This window comes from Misgurnus anguillicaudatus, chromosome 9, assembly GCF_027580225.2.
Source record: "Misgurnus anguillicaudatus chromosome 9, ASM2758022v2, whole genome shotgun sequence".
NCBI lineage: Eukaryota > Metazoa > Chordata > Actinopteri > Cypriniformes > Cobitidae > Misgurnus > Misgurnus anguillicaudatus.
The window spans coordinates 24,960,720-24,981,633 of record NC_073345.2 but is presented as its reverse complement, the minus strand read 5'-3'; the positions used below and the strand labels follow the sequence as shown (position 1 = coordinate 24,981,633).

The following is a 20,914-nucleotide window of genomic DNA, read 5'->3' as shown; positions in this document are numbered from 1 at the left end:
ACTATTCGCCTCAAACGTGTCTTCGAGCGAAAAATTCGTATGACACAAAGTTATATCCCGAGAGTAATCTAGAGCGAGTATCTTGATTTGAATATTTTTAACTTGGGCGAAGACGGGTTTAAGGCCCATATTGTATCATTCGCATCGGCCCACGCGGGGACACATCTGACCGCGTATATCCATCGACTTTGTATGTTATCTACTTCGCGTAAATCGTTGAACTCGCGTCTGGTGTAAACCCACAGTAATACTACGTACAAACCAAACGCGGGTCATCACGTTACTCGCTCTAGATTATTTGCGTGATTTAACTTCGTGTCATGCAAATTTTTCACTCAAGTTGAATATTTTCAACTGGGGTGAAGACACGTTTGAGTCGAATAACGCATGTTTTCGCGGCAAACGCGCCGCCCATATCGCGTCATTTACATTGCCCCACGCGAGGACGTCTCTGATCGCGTCTTTGCATTGACTTTGTATGTAATTTACTTCGCGCAAATCGTTGAACTCGTGTCCCACAGTAATGCACGTACACACCAAAGGCAGGTCATCGCGTTACTCGCTCTAGATTAATCGCGTGATTTAACTTCGTGTCTGGCAAATTTTTCACTCAAGTTGGCGAGAGAGTTTATATCACATGCACCAACAAGCTTAAATCTGATTGTCTGACTTTACGTTACTTTGTTTGTAAGGGCACGTAGCTTTTTCTTTATCTGTTCGTTGAGCCAAATTATGTTTACAAGATACAGAGTTAAAAATTAGTATTTCGAATATTTTCAACTTGGACGAAGACGCGTTTGAGTCGAATAACACATGTTTTCACGGCAAACGCGACGCCCACATAGCGTCATTTGCATCGCCCCACTAGAGGACGCCTCTGATCGCGTCCTCTAGTTTGACTTTGTATGTAATCTACTTCGCGCAAATCGTTAAACTCGCGTCTGGTGAAAACCCACAGTAATGCTACATACACCAAATGCGGGTCATTGCGATTACTTGCATAATTTAACTTCGTTTCATGCAAATTTTTCGCTCGTGTTGAATATTTTCAACTTGAGCGAAGATGTGTTTGAGGCGAATAACGCATGTTTTCGCCGCAAACGCGCCGCCCATATCACGTCATTCGCATTGCCTCACGCGAGGACGCCTCTGATCGCGTCTTTGCATTGACTTTGTATGTAATCTACTCACACAAATCATTGAACTCGCGTCTGGTGTGAACCCACAGTAAGAGTAATTCAGCATTAGGACCAACACAGTCATTGTAACACCCAGTTACACGCTCATCTTTATTGATGCTGACAAAACATCCACATCTATTGGGAAAAGCAGTTAAAGAAGAACCCCTCCACAAATCCACTTTCACTCGACAGGGCTCGTCCCAGCCCAAAAGGTTAATATTTGAAGGCGGATGGCCATAAATATGGAGAGAAGGACTTTTAATTAAATAAGCACTTCTTAAACGCTCTCTGGGGCAGCACTGCTTTTGTTTAAAGATGACTGATTGACTGCTATCTCTCCAGGCTAAGTCATTTGTTTCCCCACTCTTTCCCTCCCTCCATCCCCTTTCTCTCTCTATCGCTCCGTGTCCGATACCTCTCCATTCTACTCTCTCGCTCATTCAGTCATTTACGAGGCCAATATTTCTCCTCACCCGTGACACGGTAATGAGCTCGCTGTGCGCCCGGCGGCCACGCCCCATCCCTTTCCCAGGGGGCCGTGGGGCAGGGTGCCCCGTTAAACGTGAACTCAATCTAACACCCCTGGCAGTAGTGAGTTATTTATTTTTCAGGAGGCCATCGAGCGGTCAAATGAAGCATTATGATGTTATTGCCCACCACAGACCTGATAAACAGGGTAAACAGACTCCAACCCACGGTCAAACTCTCTCGCCTATCTCTCAAACACACATTGAATATTATGTAGGACGTGTTTTATATATAACAATTTAATCAGAAATATTGAGCTCACATAATGGTAGATCTGGACTGCACGAATTATCACTGCCATTGTTTATGTCCCTCTTTCTCCTTTTACCCATTCATCTCTTTGTTCTCCTTGTTCTATTTTTTCCTTCAACTTCTATTGATGGCACTTGCTAGAGGCAGAAATGACTATATCACTATTGCATTGCTCAGGGTTAAACATACAAGCAAGAATATCACATGCACCAACAAGCTTAAATCTGATTGGCTGACTTTACGTAACTTTGCTTGTAAGGGCACGTAGCTTTTTCTTTATCTGTTCGTTAAACCAAATTATGTTTTTATGAGTATTTTTAACGTATTTTCAAAAACATTCCAATAAATAAGTGGTTTTGAAAATAATTTTAGGCTTTTCTATGTGTAAACAAATCCCTAAAAGTACAATTTTAGCTGTATTATTTATGCCCCCTTCAAAAATTGCTTAGGAGAAAGGTATATCCCCTTCTAAACCCATGCATCACAATTTCTTGTTTTCTTTTCTGTTTACTCTGTTTACATTTCATCATCTGTATGCCCATTCCCCAATCCATTTCTTTCTTTCCCCTTCTTTCCTACATTTCTGTGCAGTCTCTCAATCAAATTTCTTTCCTTTTTTGTTCCTTCGCCCTCTGTTTTCTTCACTTTCCATTTCTTTCTCACTCTCTCTAGTTTCAGGCCGATAAGGTCTGATGATTTCTAGCTACTTTAGTACCAGCGACAGGGGACTTCCTGCCGGCTAAGGTCTAGGCGCCCAGTGACACCCTGCTGGGGATTGTGGGAGCTCTGATTTTTTCCTATTTTATTCTTCCTGTTGGCTTTTCACTCCAGGTCTTCATGCTTTCTTTGCTGTGTGCTGAGCGTGAGTATCTCTAGGGGAAAAAATGGGATTTCGGCATAAGTCCTGGGCCCGATGCAGAGCACCACGCTTCATCTTCATCTCACATCTCTGCAGCAGAACTACAGTCACACTGGGACTGTAGATCACAGAGCTGCCTGCTGCTCCAGTAAGATACAGCTTACTGTTTCAGATTGAATTTATTAGCCCTGTCCGGTGTTGCTGCCTCTCTGATCTGATGCAGTAGTATGCTGTACTGTAGCATGAGTTGATACTTGGCAGATCTAAAATGTGATGGGACAGACAACAGATTACAACACGAGGAATAGACAGACAGACAGACAGACAGACAGACAGACAGACAGACAGACAGACAGACAGACAGACAGACAGACAGACAGATAGATAGATAGATAGATAGATAGATAGATAGATAGATAGATAGATAGATGGATATGATTCAAAGTGAAAAAAAAACAGACAGACAGACAGACAGACAGACAGAAATGATACAAAATAGAAAGAAAGAAAAACAGACAGACAGACAAAAAAGACAGAAAGAAGGACAGAGATACAGACAGACAGACAGACAGACAGACAAACAGAAATACAGACAGAAAAACAGACAAACAGAAAGAAAGACAGAAAGAAAGACAGAAAAAAATACAGACAGACAGACAGACAGAAAGAAAGAACGAAAGAAAGAAAGAAAGAAAGAAAGAAAGAAAGAAAGAAAGAAAGAAAGAAAGAAAGAAAGAAAGACAGACAGAAATACAGACAGACAGAAAGAAAGAAAGAAAGAAAAAAGACAGACAGACAGACAGACAGACAGACAGACAGACAGACAGACAGACAGAAAGAGAGAAAGATAGACAGACAGACAGACAGACAGACAGACAGACAGACAGACAGACAGACAGACAGAAAGAAAGAAAGAAAGAAAGAAAGAAAGAAAGAAAGAAAGAAAGAAAGAAAGAAAGAAAGAAAGAAAGAAAGAAAGAAAGAAAGAAAGAAAGAAAGAAAGAAAGAAAAAATACAGACAGACAGACAGAAAGAAAAAAGACAGACAGACAGAAACACAGACAGACAGACAGACAGACAGACAGAAATAAAGACAGACAGACAGACAGATAGAAAGAAAGAAAGATAGAAAAAAGACAGAAAGAAATAAAAAAGACAGACAGACAGACAGAAATAAAGACAGACAGAAAGACAGACAGACAGAAAGATAGATAGAAAAACAGACAGACAGACAGACAGAAAAACAGACAGACAGACAGACAGAAATAAAGACAGAAATAAAGACAGAAAGAAAGAAAGAAAGAAAGAAAGAAAGATAGAAAGAAAGAAAGATAGAAAAACAGACAGACAGACAGACAGACAGACAGACAGAAAGAAAGAAAGAAAGAAAGAAAGAAAGAAAGAAAGAAAGAAAGAAAGACAGACAGACAGACAGAAAAAGGCAGACAGACAAAAGGAAAGAAAGAAAGAAAGAAAGAAAGAAAGAAAGAAAGAAAACAGACAGAAAGAAAGAAAGAAAGAAAGAAAGAAAGAAAGAAAAAAGACAGACAGACAGAGAGGAAGACAGACAGACCGACAAAAAGAAAGAAAGTAAAATATATGTTTACAAGTTTAGAGAGAGACAGACAGATAGGATAATACATAAGGAAATATGGGACACTCACAATTTTATAGATAGACAGACAGACAGACAGACAGACAGACAGACAGACCAACATAGAACAATAGAACGACAGACAGACAGACATGCACACATACAGACAGTCTTATATAAATTAAGGTATAAAAGCCCAGAAATATAACTTAAAAAAAATTATGGATGGTTGAAAGAGTTAAATAAATAGATTACAATGAGAGGAAGCAGAAAGTTTACACTGGGTTATTCAGGTGGGCAGCTCATTCAGTCAGTGATGGTAACCAGTGCTTAGAGGACACGCCTTGATAACATGAAGACAGACTGATAGAGGAGACTGAATAAGGACACACACACACACACACACACACGCACACACACACACAAGTTGAACGAGAGCTAGCACAGCCAGGAGAGAGGAGGCACAGGCCTGTCAGGTGGGAAGAGAGGGGGTGTTTGAGTTTGGGGAGTGGACAACCAGGCTGGCAGGCAGGCAGGCCCATTAAAAATTCAGCAGTGGGGAACAGGCCGGGGATTCACAGTAATTAGATGACAAAACGGCGGGCTCGCTGGAGATGAGAGAGAGAAGGGTCACACACAATGCCTCCACCGCGGGGTAATTTGTAAGTGTCAATCACTACCAAGCCATGGAACGAGAGAGAGAGAGAGAGAGAGAGAGAAAGAGAGAGAGCGCAAGGCAAGAAAAGGGAGGAAAAAGGATGAGATGGAGTGAGAAGGGGAAAGACTGGTTGGAAAGAGGAAAAGAAATGCAGAAAACATAGAGGATGAACACAGACTGTGTGACGCTACAAATAAAAATGCATATGAGATACAAGATTGGTCCAAAGAATGTCCTTTTGTAAGATATGAGTAAGTTTAAAAAAATAAATGTTGGCGATGACGGTATTTAAAATTGCTTTTGCAAATGCCATCAAAGTGAAGGTCATTACCGTGACCTCCAGAAGTCCCAAGGCCACCACAAGCACATGCCATAATGCAAGAATGGCCTTCAGAATTTAGTTTGCTGTGCTGATTTCAGGTCAGTATAGAGGTCACAGGTGAAGGTACAAGAAAAACACAGCAACATATCTCTGATCGCACTAGTGCTGCGCTCAGTTTGTTAGTTCTTCCTTATTATTTGCTAGTTTTATTTGCGGTGAGGTTTGGTGAGGGACGGTATAGGTCAGAGAGACATGGATGACTGGCATGTTCCTCTCTGCGAAGACAGGAGCTCTATTCATACAGACTCAAAGAACAGCAACACATGCACAATGAAACAGGCATGTTAGCATATCTCGACTGACAAAGCACCGTGCCACACAAACATACAGACACACCACAAAGGTGCACGTATACTGTACGATTTTGCTTTCAACAACTCTACCTGCCACCCTAAAATTTCATATTTTTGCTATTGGTATTGCGTAAACAGTGCACACATATAAACGACACTAGGATAGATTAAAGCAAGGGTCAACTTTGTTACAAAATTAAAAAATAACCTTAAGGGAAGGGCATTAAACATCAGATCAGGGGGTGGAAAATGAAAGTCATACATTAAACACTGTTCATTGTTATATAGTAAGTGTTTCTTTGGTGTACTAAGGGTTAGAGTTACAGTTTAAATATTGCCATAAAAAGCACTTTCATGGCAGGTTCCATTGTGACAACTTACCCTAAAAAACGTGACAGCGTGCCCTGCTATGCATGTTGAATACAATTTTAATTTTCTATCAACGCTTCAGATTTGCACCTTAGGTTGCAGAGACTGAACTACATGCATAACCTGTGATCAACAGGCTCAAAGCTAATGAGCGCACACGCTTAATTGGATAAATTGAAGCACATACAGACGGCATATCTGAAACACGGCATAGAAATGTAAAAATATAATCTGTACAAAGATAGACTTGCACTTTCACCTGGTTAATGAATGAGCCTTTAAATGCATGGTCTCTAAACACCTTCTTAGTTTTTTTAATTGCCAAGTGATTAAATTTCCTCATTTTTCACTTTGTTTATTAAGCACACATAATTAGCATCTTGTGAACCCTCACACAGTACTATTTATTTATTCTCCTCTATTCTTAGAATTTCATACAAAATAATGTATAACAATTTGTTCGGTTCATTCATTTAATTTTCATTTTAAAGATAATAGAGACAGACAGACAGACACCATCATAGAAGAACCATTTATGTTCAGAGCTGCAAAGGAAAAAATCGTATCAAATATTACAAGTGTTGTTTTGTTGCTGTTCAGATTCAGGAAAGATACAAAAAAAGGCAATTTGATACCCGTCTACAAATAATATGAATGCAATAAGCATTTACACAAGAAGCCGAAAGCATATTTAATCCACGTATTAATATTAGATATTTGTTAACAGTCTCTGTTATGAAGAAGATACGGTGTGTAATTATCGAAACAGAAGTAAATTCTTTCAATGACGGTTTACTAAATCATTGTGTCTAAACACTGTTTACTTAATCACAGCTTTGTTGTCTTACTTTAACTACATTTCATCAGAAACATCTCTAAGGGTTTTTCGAAAACCTTTAATTTCTTCCCTTAATTTTATGTTGATTCTCATGCACAAACTGCACGGGAATGTCTGCGATTGTGTGTGTATGTGTGTGAGAAAGAGAGAGAGAGAGAGAGAACTTTGTTAATTGAATGTAATTGCATAATCTCAGTAGTAAAGGATTGTCTGCTTATTGACTTTGACATGTAAGAGTACTAGAATTAGAGCCATATTGGATTTCACTAAGTGTAAGGTGATCTGCTAACCTCTGGATCTACTTTACAGATAGAAACGCTGATTTACCCAATTTTCACATCCATGTCGTGCATGCTCTTTCATGTCATTCAGCTAAAATAAATGATAATGAAACCTGAATTTCATATGTAAAAGTGCCCTGAACATTTTTAGTTGTTTGACGTTGTATAAAATTATGTGTTTTATAAAAAGACCAATTTAGTGGCAGTATTTCACAAGCTATTTAAAAGTAAATAGTTTTCCAAATGTATTTTTTATTATATATTGTATTTTTAAAGAATAAATCACCTAAAAAGTGTCCAACAAATGATAAAGTACTGTATTGATGACTTAAAGCCTCGAAACCCATTTACTTTTATTGCAGGGAAAATAATAAAATAATCAGAGTCACAAATTGAAACATTGAATTGAACAAAATAATAAAGTTTTTTTGGTCAGGGCTTTTTAAACTGGGATCCGAGCCCCAGAAAATTTTAAAGAAAGAAATAAAGCAACAATTGTACAAAATTCTTTAAGTTTGAAAACAATATGTTATTTTTATGACATCACACTTACTATTTATCTATATCACAGTATAAATGTATCTTTATAAAAAATTAATGAAAATAAATGGAAGGAAGGGGGGTAACCCCTAGTTTAGGTTAGCTTACACTTTACATTGGAAAAAAAATAATATAATCTTATTCTTAAATAGTAAATAGTAAGGGTTGCGCTTAATGTATGAAAAGTTTGCAAAAAGTGTAAAGAGCCGTTCACATTATAACGATAAATATAACGTTAACTATAACTAGCGTCCACATTATAACGATTAGCCTACTTTATGCTAATTCGCTCATGCGAGGGGCACTCGCGCAAATAATTGCCATTAATGACATTAACTTTTAGACATTAGAAATTTCTTGTAATAAAAACTTTTGCAATTGTTTACATGTCACTGAATATGTAAATTTGCTGTTCTTGTTGCATTTACACAGTGGGTAACCAGCAGATGTCCTCAACACGATGCTTTTCTCGTAAGTCTAAATAGTAAATCTAGTTTGTGTAATCTAAGTTAATATCTTACCTTTTGGGGTAGTCAGTGTGGTAGGAAAAAATCATTACGTAGTGAATTTCACAGCAACTGCATCAGCGCTGGATACGTGAGGTAATTTTATGTTATAGACCTCCGCATTGTGCTTTTCCATTGTCATTTTAAGTGCGCGTGCACATAGATTTGATTGGCTGTCAATGGTTTATTGTTCATCAGGTGAAAAAAATCGTTTAGTAAGTGACCACAATGATATCGCTTATTGTATCTTTATCGTTATAGTTATGGTGTGAACTCCGCTTTTGTCTTTAATATAAAACAATTTTTAAAACGATATTTTGTATAGTTATAGTTATCATTATAATGTGATTTTAAACAATAATAAGTGTAAAATAATAAAGAGTTTTGTTCCAAAAGGCGATAAACGGCATTTAAAAAAATAATAAGTTGCCGCCAAAATCAGTATTGTATCAGGTCAGTATTAAAAAGTAAATTCTTAATTTTACGCAAAATCCAATATCCGCCGTGTTATTCTGTCATCTTTTCTCCCTTTTTTCCAAAATGCGATAAACGCCGCCACTCCTTCTCTGCAGAATGCAATAAATCCGCTCAACAAATCACAGCACACCATTCCACGCATTGTAAACAACAATGGTGGCGCCTTGAAAACATGCAGAATCCTAGTTTTCCTCATCTACGTTGTACTTTGTGATTAACAAACAAACAAAAACAAAATAATACTTTTGATGGCATTGATAAACCTGAGGTGGTTTTCTGGGGCGAAGAAACGTAGCCACTCAGGCGACTGAAAAATGTCGGCTGTTGCTTGTTCTTACAAGACAGCATCAAGTTTCTGTCATGCTAACACATTGACCCCAAGGGATCTTATGAAAAACTTTCCATTATTTTACTCAAAGTCAACAAAAATCGAGCAGGACCAAAACATTTTACAGCTGATCAGTGTCAAAAATGTTCAGCGCCGACGTCCCAAGGATGACAGCAGCCATGACAGTGTTCTTAATATGACAAAGTAAGTGTTTTGATTAATACCATTAATGTTTTTCTTTTTTTAATCAGTGTATAGCACTAGTCAACTAAATTAATATAACATGGCAAAGATGAATGCACATTTATATATTGATTCAATATATTTATAGCATTTTGTGGAAAAAAGAATCAGTTTTTATAATAAATCTTTTAAAATCAAATTATAAATTTGAATTTTTAATGTTATTATAATCTAAAGATGCTATGTGAAAGTTTGTAACAGAAAATAGTGGTTTTCATCTTGTCACTTTCTTGGTATAGAAAACATGTTTTACCGAAATTAGTCAAGATGGATTTATTGCGTTTTGGAACCAAACTCTTCATATATATTCAGCTCATTTCAATACTAGATATTTATACTGTAAAAAACAAGAACATAAACCTAAACACTGATTAAAAGAATGAATTTGCAGTGTAGACACAGCAAATGCTGATACACAGTCAGGGGAAATAAAAAAGAGGGGAAGGAAGCAGAAAAGGAAAAAGAGGACAAAATAAGAGGATGAGCAAAAGAAGAGCAGGAGAGATGGGGGGAGACTGGCTACACTAACTGTCGAGGCAGTTAATATAAGGTTTTGGAGATAAGGCCTCACAGACAAACATTGACAAAATCAGGCGTTCCGCCGCAAAGCCGGAGCTGTCAGTCAAACTGAGAGACAGGCCAACAATCAGCACTCGCATTGTGATAAGCAGAGAGCGCGTGCAGAAACTGCATCTACAGGCGCAGAGCAACGGATTGAGGGGGGGACAGGGGAGCGCAGACGAAGAGAGACAAAGCTAGTGTACTGAAGTATACAGTGTGCAAGGTAGTACAAAAGGTAAAAAAAGAAAAGGATGAAAATGATTAAATGAACATAACAGTGTCTCCATTAGATAGAAAAAGTGAACAGCTGATAACAGATGTTCCTCTGAGATGTTTAAAAAAAACACCTGATACCTTCATAGGTTGGTATCAAAAGCTGGCAGAGAGCTGAAAAGCATTGCGTGCGTGCTAAATTCAGGCCTCTCATCAGATCAACTCGTGCCACATATGCCTCACACGGAGATGGGAAGGAGGGTGAAAGGTGTGAGATCAGACTAGTAAAAATAGCACTTCCTCTATTGGCCTCAACACCTGGGGAAATGCCAGAAGGTGGAAAGGGGTAAGAGGGACAGAGAAGGAAACACAAGGAGATACAGAGAGGTGACTACTGTATATTGCAGTAGTGAAAAATTACAAATCTGGGGCAAAAGTAGTTAAGCTATTGTGTTAAAGTTGTGACAATAAAGCAGTGAAATTGTATTTGATATCAGGTTTTATACAAAGCAATATTATGGCTGAAGAGAGCATGATAAAGGCTTCTGGGTAAATAACCCTGAGTGAATTATGGGAGATCGATTATCTGGAAGCATTTTGTAGCAAACACATGGAGTACTCTTTATTTGCCTGTTTGCTCTGAGATACAGCGAGCTCAATATTATTTGAGTATTCTGTCTGTAACAACGGAGACCTATAAAATGCTGGGTTATATGTAATTATGCAGCTGGTTGCCAGTAACTTACTGTAAAAGATAAAGAGTGAAAATTGTTCATGTTCATTTAACTTTGAACAAACTGTTGCCAGTAAATAACATAAATGTAAAATCTACAGTAAAGTTACTGGCAGCTCCACTGTAAAAAATTCTGTAGAAATTACAGTGTTACTTGCAGCTGGTTGACGGTATCTTGTAGATTTTAATTTATGAATATTTAAGAGTTTGTTCAAAGTTAAATCAATTTTAAATATTAACAAGTCTTTAACTTTACAGAATAAAACTATACAGTAACAGCCTCATGCAAAGCATTCTGGGAACCAGAAATCATCATCAACCTTTTCTTTTTTTTTGCTTCAGATTTATTTCCCAGAATGTTTTGCTTGATGCTTTTAGTTTTACTCTGTAAAGAATAAGACTTGTAATGTTTAATGTTCATTTAACTTTGAACAAAATGTTGCCAGTAAATAACATAAATTTAAATCTACGGTAAGTTACCGGCAACCAGCTGCAAGAAACACTGTAATTTCTACAGAATTTTTTTTACAGTGTACCAAGTAATACTGTAATTTCTGCAGATTTTTTTTTACAGTTCAACCTGAACCTGCTAGGTTGTGATTTAACCTATGCTGGGTTGGTTTAACCCTTTTTTTTTAGATCTAATATAATAATTTTCTAATAAACAATTGAACCCAACAGCTGGGGTTGTCCTTTTTGACCCAATGCTAGGTTAAAATAACCCAGATTTTTTTGTAGTGTGTTTGTTTATCCCAACTAGATATCTAAAAAGTTAAATTTTTATTATTTCTCTGTGTTTCTTTCTTGCTGGTTCACACTTGGATATGGATATTGGCAAGTGTTATTTTACACCTTACGTTCTATTTTTCTTAATAAAAAAAAGAAAGTAAGTGTATGATAGAGACACTGATTTGTTGTATGCATAAGTACAACCTTCATCCTTTTTGCTGCTTACTAAGTGTGCACTGTAAAAAATAATACGCTGGATTTACTTAAAAATATACTGCATCATTTTTGCATCCACTTTTGCATAAGTTGCTTAAAATTCCATGTGAAACTTACAAAAAAAAATTGATGTAAAAATGATGCACTATATTTTTAAGTAAATCAAGGCTTTATTTTTTGTGTACTTAATGTTCAGATAATAAGTAAGAAACAAGTTGTCTGTACCTTATCCATACTTTCTCATACCAATTTATCAAGTTTCTATTGACATATCTTTAATATATATATATATATATATATATATATATATATATATATATATATATATATATATATATATATATATATATATATATATATATATATATATATATATATATATATATATATATATAATGCATGTTTGTCTGATAATAAACTGAGATGTACTCTCAAGTGCGTGTCACTTATTTGACATAAATGCATATATTATATTATTATACTAAATTTTATATTTATTACATAGAAAATTGCAGGCGCTGACCACAGAACAAATATTCAATTACATACATTGCTTGAAAAATCTGCTGAATTATTGTGGTCATTACGCAATGCAAGTTAGTATTATCAATGCTATAAGTTCAACATCATATAGACGTTCGATTTAATAGATCTTAAGAGACGCCAGACATCCAGAATCACACAATATACAGCATCTCTGCATAAATTAGCACCGTCACCATTATGGAAGCATACAGCCCCATGAATAAACATGTGAATAAACAATGAAAATTACCATAAATCTGCCCTGCTAATGACTAAGGTTAAGTCAAACTCTCAAAAATAGAAACAAACAGTCAAGCAAACAAATATGTTCGCAGCAGTAGGAGCGTGCTGGCTGACGGGTCCTTCCCACTGCACGCTGCCAAAGATATTCACACATAGATGCAGGATGCCACAGGCAAGGCATGTGTGGAGATGGAAACTGGGTACCAGTTTCAGCAGCCAAGAAGGGATGGCGCAGTGGAGACACACTGCCCCCTATAGGTTGGTTTTGGTAATCACCCAGCCAAAATTCACCTTTGTTTGGTCAATATGAAGAGAGTTGTGGCAAGATTTTAGAGAAAACACTATTTTAAGCAAAAAAAAAAAGGAATACTCAAGTTTAAATTAGTGTGTAGCTATAGACAATCATATAAAGATTGTAAATGCACTTTATCTGGTCCTGTGCTTTTTTTGTATTTAAAGCAAACTCTGAGAAAGCTTATAGCAGTTTGTCCCATTCGAACAATTTTACACTATCAAAAGTTGATCTACCTGTAATAGATGCTGCCCCTCTTATTCCCTAACAGGGACAAACACACATTTAGGGGTGCCAGTGTGTGAGCCTGTAAAGGGTTAAAGAGGTTTCCTGCTGTGCTCTCTGCTTCTATGTCTCGGCCCATTACACTTGCCGGAGTACAGCAATATGGCGCCATCAATTACAGCCTGGCTGCACTGCCATCAATACAGAGAGCAGGAGAGAGCAGCGCCACAGCCACATAAACACGACAAACGGCCACATTAAAACCTCCAGCTCACCTCTTTCACTCTCTCACTCGATTTCAACCTCTCTCACACTTGCGCACACACACACACACACACACACAAACTATTTTCTTTTGCCAGAGCTCAACAAGCACTTTTCTTTTTTTCCACAAGTATATGTCTTTATCCTCATACCTCTCAGTTGAGCAAACATAAGCTTTCTTTTCTTTTCCCCCCCTGAGCACTTTTCCTTCCTGTACTTATGGACTATTCGCCAAAAAGATCCAGAAATACCATTTTTCAATTGGTAGGTATAACTCTCTTTTTCCATAAAACCAACATATTGCTAAAACCGTCTAGTCTTGGTTTGCTACCAATACACACACACACACACACACACACACACACACATACACAGAGATCAATACTACACCTACAAACATATGAATCTCTGTCCACAATTTAATTTACAGTACTCTTTATACACTTCAGTGTGCTCTCTCACAGACACGCACAAGTTTATTTGGCCTTCAAAATAAGGACATAGCATAGCAAAGACTTTGATTGTTTATTTACAAAACACAGACCCAAATAATACTGTGACTATATTAAACCAGCTAATCATTTTTGTGTGATTTCTATATAAAATCATCCTGAAGAACATTGTGTAAAATACATCCTTGATTTCTTTAATAATGACTAAGATCATGCCAAAACAGCCAAAGGAGGGTCAAATATATTTATATAACACTTTATTTATTTAACAGGTTATTTCCTTGAAACACAGCTCTGTGGAATGCTTGATTCTGATTGGTCCGTTTTTGAGGACTGTTACTTATCCCGATAACAACCGTTATAAAAGATAACATTGCTCATCCGGGTACTGCAAGTCACCTTGATAAAACACTCGTATGTTTAATGCATGTCTGTGCTGTCTGCTTATTCCAGCATTAATTTGTTATAGATGAGCTAATGCAATATTTAAAAACTAATTTTTGTATGTAATTGTTTACTTAACTGTTATGTGGAATGTAGCGCCGGTGTTGTAACCCCATCCGGTTGTTATAACAGTCTATGGTTGTTATAAATCGTAAATCGGAGGGAGACCTCAAAAACCTTCATATAACTTCATATAAATGCCCCTTCAGAATGATTTTCTAAAACAATAGCTCTTGAGATAATCTGATGCTTTAGAGTGACACCTAGTGCTTACGAAGTGAATTATAACATAATTTACCTTAACAGGTGGCTGTGAGACACGTTGATGTGTAAACTGTCGATGATAAAGTTCTTTCTTCTTCTTAATGTGAAGATCATAGACTGTAAAAATAGATGTAGATGCAGTTGTAGTTAGGTCATTGTTTGTGTATTTGAAAAGTTTGAACATTGTGGTGCATTCAACCTCACATTTTTCAGTTTTTAGCAGCCGACCACGAGCTCTGTAATTTTTGGCGTGTACAATGTGGCGGGACTACAATATGTGACCAACCAATGGTAATTGGCGGCTGGGCAGTGGGCGTGTCTAGAAACCTGTGTGGAAAGATCGTTTTGTTGTTTTCTACTGTTTTGGCACTATTATTTTAATCTTTTTGATATAAACACATTTTAAATAACTTATGTTTACGCGAGACACACAGCTATGGCTATAAGGCTTGTATTGTTTTAAACTAAAGGAACACTCCCCTTTTTTTGAAAAGATGCTCATTTTAGCTCCTCTAGAGTTAACCATTATATTTTTAACCTCTGACGGTACCACTTTTAGCATAATTCAGTGAATCTGATTGTGTAATGTAAAGCCTACATAGCATAAACAAACAAACTCCTCAGTCCCATAATCATCTTTTTCATGGTTATTTATTCACAATCCAACCATAATAAAATAACACATAAATAGGCTTCTTTGGTAGCAAGTGCATGTGGGTATATTACAATGGGCAAACACTTTTAAGTACCTCACAAGTGGATTTAGAAACACATTGGGTTTATATATTATATCTAAAGCCTCAAAACAGTGACATAGGCCAGCTCCTAAAACACAGCCAGAAATCACCATTAATCTTACACCCAACATTTAACAATAAAAACACATCATCCATAAATACATGCATTACCCAAATATCAAATACACTACAATACATTTAAATACATGCATTACTTAAATACCGAATACACTACAATACATTTAAATACATCAAAGCACAAAAAAACATTTACAAAACACCGTAACAATGCACTATAGCTACACATCACATACCTGGCAGCAGCTACAACAAATGTCTCATCGCACAGGTACAACCCTTCATCATTGCCTTAAATAAGGAAGAACAGCCACCAAACGGCGTTGTCTACTCGGCGTTGTTTACTCGCGTGCACACCGCCATTACAACTCCATTCATAAAAACACTCCATGCTTACTACCGTAATCCCCCTATATAATTGGATTACCGTAAATGCATATGGGAGTACCCTTATTTACCGTAAATGCATTACAGCGGTCACGACCATTACATTCACCCCCCCACCAATCGATCATCGTCCCGATGATCCTTTAATTCATTTTTTTTTGACCACACATAAAAAACACTCTTTAATAACCCTTTATAATTTAAGTGCCATTAATCACCCCGTGCTCCCAACATCCCCATCATTAGACACTACTGACCTAGGTAAATGAAATGGATTAGAATGCCTTCCTGCTGTTTGCCTACTAGACCGCCGCAACTGCATTTCAGGTATTTGAACCACATCAAAATGTTGAGGCTCTTCTACATCCTCCGAGTCCGAAATGGATTCACTGCATAATCCAAGTTTCAATTGACTCCCCTCCCCCAATGGTGGTTCAGGTGGAACCCTCCTAACAACCCATGCTTCATCTGAATCACTATCAGAGACTGCACCACTGCAGCTTTCCATATCCTGGTCACTTGACCCCACTACCGCTGGGCCACAAGGTCTTAATTCTGTTCTATGCACATTTTTAGGTGGGCCAGACCCATCCACCGGAACAACTGTATACACAGCTTTACTATCATCTGGCCGAGCTATCACCTTAAAAGGGCTAGGCATCCACACATCCTGAATCTTGTGTCTTCCTGCAAAACTATGGTTCCTACGATAAACCAACTGACCCACCTGTAAAGAACTCTGCAACGAAGGTGGACCAACCAGTCTTCTCCTTACTTCAGCAGCATGCTCCATTTGTTCCCTTGCTTTTTGATAAGCCTCCTTAATTCGCTCCTGATGCCCCACCACCCACTCATCAACTGTCTCACCAAAATCTGTCTGGGTTACCCCAAACAAAATATCCACTGGTAACTTTGGCGGCTGCCCAAAAACCAAAAAATATGGACTATAGCCAGTGCTCGCATGCTCAGTTGTATTGTAAGCAAAAACTACTTCCGGTAGATATTCTACCCATCTCCTTTTCTTTAATGGTGAAAGAGTTCGCAACAAATTATGCAGAGTACGGTTGAACCTCTCGCACTGGCCATTGCCCTGCGGATGGTAAGGAGTAGTTCGACTCTGCTTAATCCCATACATCTTACATAAGTTCCGAACAACCTCTGCCTCAAAACACCTCCCCTGTTCTGAATGAATTCGTTGGGGAACTCCATACTTATGGATCCACTCCCGCACCAACGATTTTGTTACCGTTACGGCTTTCTGATCACGGGTAGGTACTGCAACCACAAATTTTGAAAACACATCAGTGAAAATCAAAACATTCTCCTTACCATCACTAGAAGGTTCCAAAACTGTAAAATCCATAGCTACCACTTCAAATGGTCTTCTAGCTAATAAATTACCTGTTTCAGTTACCAGTTTTGGCACAGGAGCTTTTGCCACAATACATCTCTCACACTGCCTACAATAAGCCTCAATGTCTTGAAACATGCCTGGCCAATAGCATCTGGCTCTAACCAACTTAAAGGTGCGTTCCACACCCTGATGTCCGTGTTCATCATGTAGCCCTCGAAGAACTTCCTCCCTCAAATTCTGCGGTAAGAGCACCTGTTTAATTTGGCCCTGTCTTGTATCCACAAATCGACGATACAACACTCCATTCTCCTCTACCAATCTCTCCCACTGCCGAAGAAGTTCCAAGGTCTTACCATCTTCCTTCCCCCTTGCAAATCTGTCTGGTTTAACTTGCTGACTCCAATACACACAAAACCTTGCAATAATAGGATCAGCCTGCTGTTGAGCTGCCCAAACCTCTGGTGAAAACACTGGGAAACTCCATGTTGTTGTCTGCTCATTAACCATCACTATATGCTCCTTTTCCTCAATTTGATTAGAAATACTTTGCCCAATAGCAGAAACTACCGGGGTCTGACGTGACAATGCATCGGCAGCCGTATTCTGGCGCCCTGGCCTGTACTGAACTTCAAAATCAAATCTAGCCAAATCTGAGACCCATCTTTGCTCAATAGCCCCAAATTTGCCAGTCTGCAGATGACTCAGTGGGTTATTATCTGTAACTACAATAAATTTGTGACCTAGCAAATAGTCACGAAACTTATCGGTAATTGCCCACTTCAGTGCCAAAAGCTCTAATTTCATGGCACTATAATTCTCCATATTTCGCTCAGATGGTCTCAACCCACGACTTGCGTATGCAATTGGTCTCCTTCCACCTTTCCCCTCTTGGGACAAAATTGCTCCCAAGCCACGATGACTAGCATCGATCTCCAAATAAAATGGCCTTGTAAAATCTGCATATCCAAGCACAGGAGCAGTCACTAATTTTTCTTTTAATGACTGAAAAGCAGTCTCACACTCGGAACTCCAACGTTCAGAAAGGGGCACTCTTATTGTCCTTGCTTTACCTGCCTTAGGTGTCATTAATGCTGCAAGGCCATGCAGGGGGGCTGCCAACTGCGAAAAATGCTTAACAAATCGCCTATAATACCCAGCAAAACCTAAAAAAGATCTAAGCTTTGCTACTGTACTTGGTCGTGGCCACTGGGCCACTACCCGAGTCTTTTCAGGGTCTGTTGCAACCCCCTCAGCAGATATTACATGTCCCAGGTATGACACCTGGCGCTGGAAAAGCGAGCATTTACTCCATTTTACTTTTAAACCATACTCACGGAAACGTGTAAGTACTAACCCCAGACGACTTAGGTGTTGTTCAAAAGATGATGAGAACACAACCACATCATCTAAATATAAGAGCAAAGACTGAAAATGTTGGTCCCCTAAAATTCTCTCCATAAGTCGCTGAAATGTTCCCGGCCCATTACAAAGTCCAAATGGCATACGGTTAAATTGGTATAAACCAAACGGAGTACAAAAAGCAGTCTTTAGTCTGTCTTTCTCTGCCACTTCCACCTGATTATAACCACTAGCGAGGTCCAAGGTTGAAAACCACTGGGCCCCGCTAAGGGCATCCAGCGACTCTTCTATCCTAGGAAGTGGATAAGCATCTTTTCTCGTTTTCAGGTTCAGCTGCCTATAGTCAACACACATGCGCATATTGCCATCTTTTTTCTTAACAATAACCAAAGGTGATGAATAAGGACTACAGCTCTCACTAATAACCCCCTGCTCTAAAAGTTGTCTAATATGAGCCTTTACCTCTTCATACTGGCTAGGGGGAAGACGACGATATCGCTGACGAATCGGCACATCATCAGTAACTGGGATCTCATGCTGTATAAGTGACGTGCACCCTAGATCATCATCATTGAAAGCAAACACATCGGCATACTCATTTAGTAATGCTTTAACCTGAGCTATCTGATGACTTTCTAACAAAGAACATTCAAAGGGAAAATCATGTGAAAAAATGGGCCCAGCCTCTTGACTCAAAACCAAGGCTTCCTCTGAACCTAATGAGACTTGAACCTCCCCAGGGCCTATATTCTGAAAAGAAACAGATTTTAAACCCCCTGCTACTACCTCAGCTGCATGCAGTCGGGCCAGTCGTGTATGAGGGGCCAAGCTGATATCTAACGCACTAGCATTTATGATCGGAACAGCTAGTTGGCCACCCTGGACCTTTACCAACCCAGGGGACACCATAAGTGCCCCAGGTAAAGCCCCTTCATCCACCTCTAGGCCTTCTACCAACGCATTGTAATCTGAATTATAAGTATTCTGAAAACCTGTAGCAGGGACCAAACACATAGAACCTGCGGGTATTAGTATAGGTAAGGGTGCCATCACTTTTGCAAAACCTTGGCACACTTGAGGACATTGTTCTGGTGGCATTAAATTAAGAAGACCTGACAAAATTTCACTGCAATCCTTTATTATGTTCATGCCCACTAATCCTGGCACATTTTTCCTTTTCAATTTTGTTACAGGATCTGTTGGATCTTTCACCACCAAAACACCACATTTTGGCAAAATCTTCCCCATAATCTTAACATCAAGTTCTAGATACCCCAAATATGGTATAGAAAGGCCATTTGCTGCCTTTAAAGTGAGCCACCCACACTCTTGTAGAACATCCTTCCTTTTACACTCAAAATGTTCCTTAAAAAAACTCTCTGTTATAAGGGTCACCATAGGGCCTGTATCTATCATGGATGGAACACATACTCCCCCCATAAACACATCCATAACTGGGGTAGGCCCTGTAAGAGCATTAAATACCTTTTCACATGAAATGATAGGATCAACTGAGCCCAAATATTCCCCTCCCGTAGTCTGGCTCTTAACTACAGAAGGAATTAGTTTCCCTGTTGCACATTCACTGGAGCCACTGCCCCCCTAGGTACCTCAGAAGATGCAGCCTGGTGACCATTATCACTAATAATGTTTGTATCTGAACAAAATCTGGCTATATGCCCTATTCCTTGACATCTAAAGCAAATAGGTCTTCCATTTGCATCATACCTGGGTTCCTGTCTTAACCTACGTCCCCGTCTCCCCTCAAGATTTTGCAATCGGGATACCTGTTGTACAAGCCCCTCTAATTTCTCCTCCTGTTTCCTCATGGCATCCCTAAGCTCAAGAAGAAGAGGATCAGGGTTAACAGGGGTACTTGTTGTAGTTGCAATGCCAGCACATTCAACCATTGCACTTTCTGGGGCTAAGCTACAGGAAACTCTATCAGGTACATTATCTTCTTCTCAAAACAGCATAGCTTCTCTCCGCAACACAGAAAACTTAATATTTGGATCTTGTCTAATCAATCGTTTTAATTCTCTACGGAGTGAAGAGTCCCTTACGTTTTCTGCAAACTGATTTCTTATTGTCTGTTCCCCACATAATTCCACTCCTCCATTACAACGATTTATATCCCCTGCCAAAGAGAGCAATGAATGAGAAAATTCCCGCAACCCCTCACCTGCCTTTTGTTTTCGATCAAAAAAACGCTTTTGAGATGCAGTCAATGAATAAGGATGGCCATAAGCCTCCTTTAAAGCTTCTAGAATCAATGCAGGGCTCCTACGTATTTCTGCTGAACTATATCGTATCTCTTGTTTTGCTCCCCCCTCCAAATGATCATACAGAAATGCTGCCTGCTCTCTTTCCTTGTATTGTCTATAGGTCATAAAATTTTGCACTTCATCAACCCAGTCATAATAAGAAACAGTACCTGGATCACCAGAAAACAGTAACATCTTTTTGTCTTTGGGCATATAAATCACTTCAACAGATGTTGTAATTTTAC

General features: G+C 38.6%; 1 protein-coding gene across 1 annotated transcript in view; it reads right to left on the bottom strand.

Moving 5' to 3' along the window:
- The window catches only part of lhx5 (LIM homeobox 5), a 96,799-nt gene extending 81,795 nt beyond the window's left edge, over window positions 1-15,004 (bottom strand). Inside the window, exons 1-2 of the mRNA XM_055180507.2 lie at window positions 14,695-15,004; window positions 14,525-14,607 (exon numbers count right to left, since the gene is read on the bottom strand). Of these exons, the coding sequence (XP_055036482.1) occupies window positions 14,525-14,604 (80 nt within the window). The 5' untranslated portion in view covers window positions 14,605-14,607; window positions 14,695-15,004. The remainder of the gene's footprint in view (window positions 1-14,524; window positions 14,608-14,694) is intronic.
- Window positions 15,005-20,914: the final 5,910 nt, after the last annotated feature.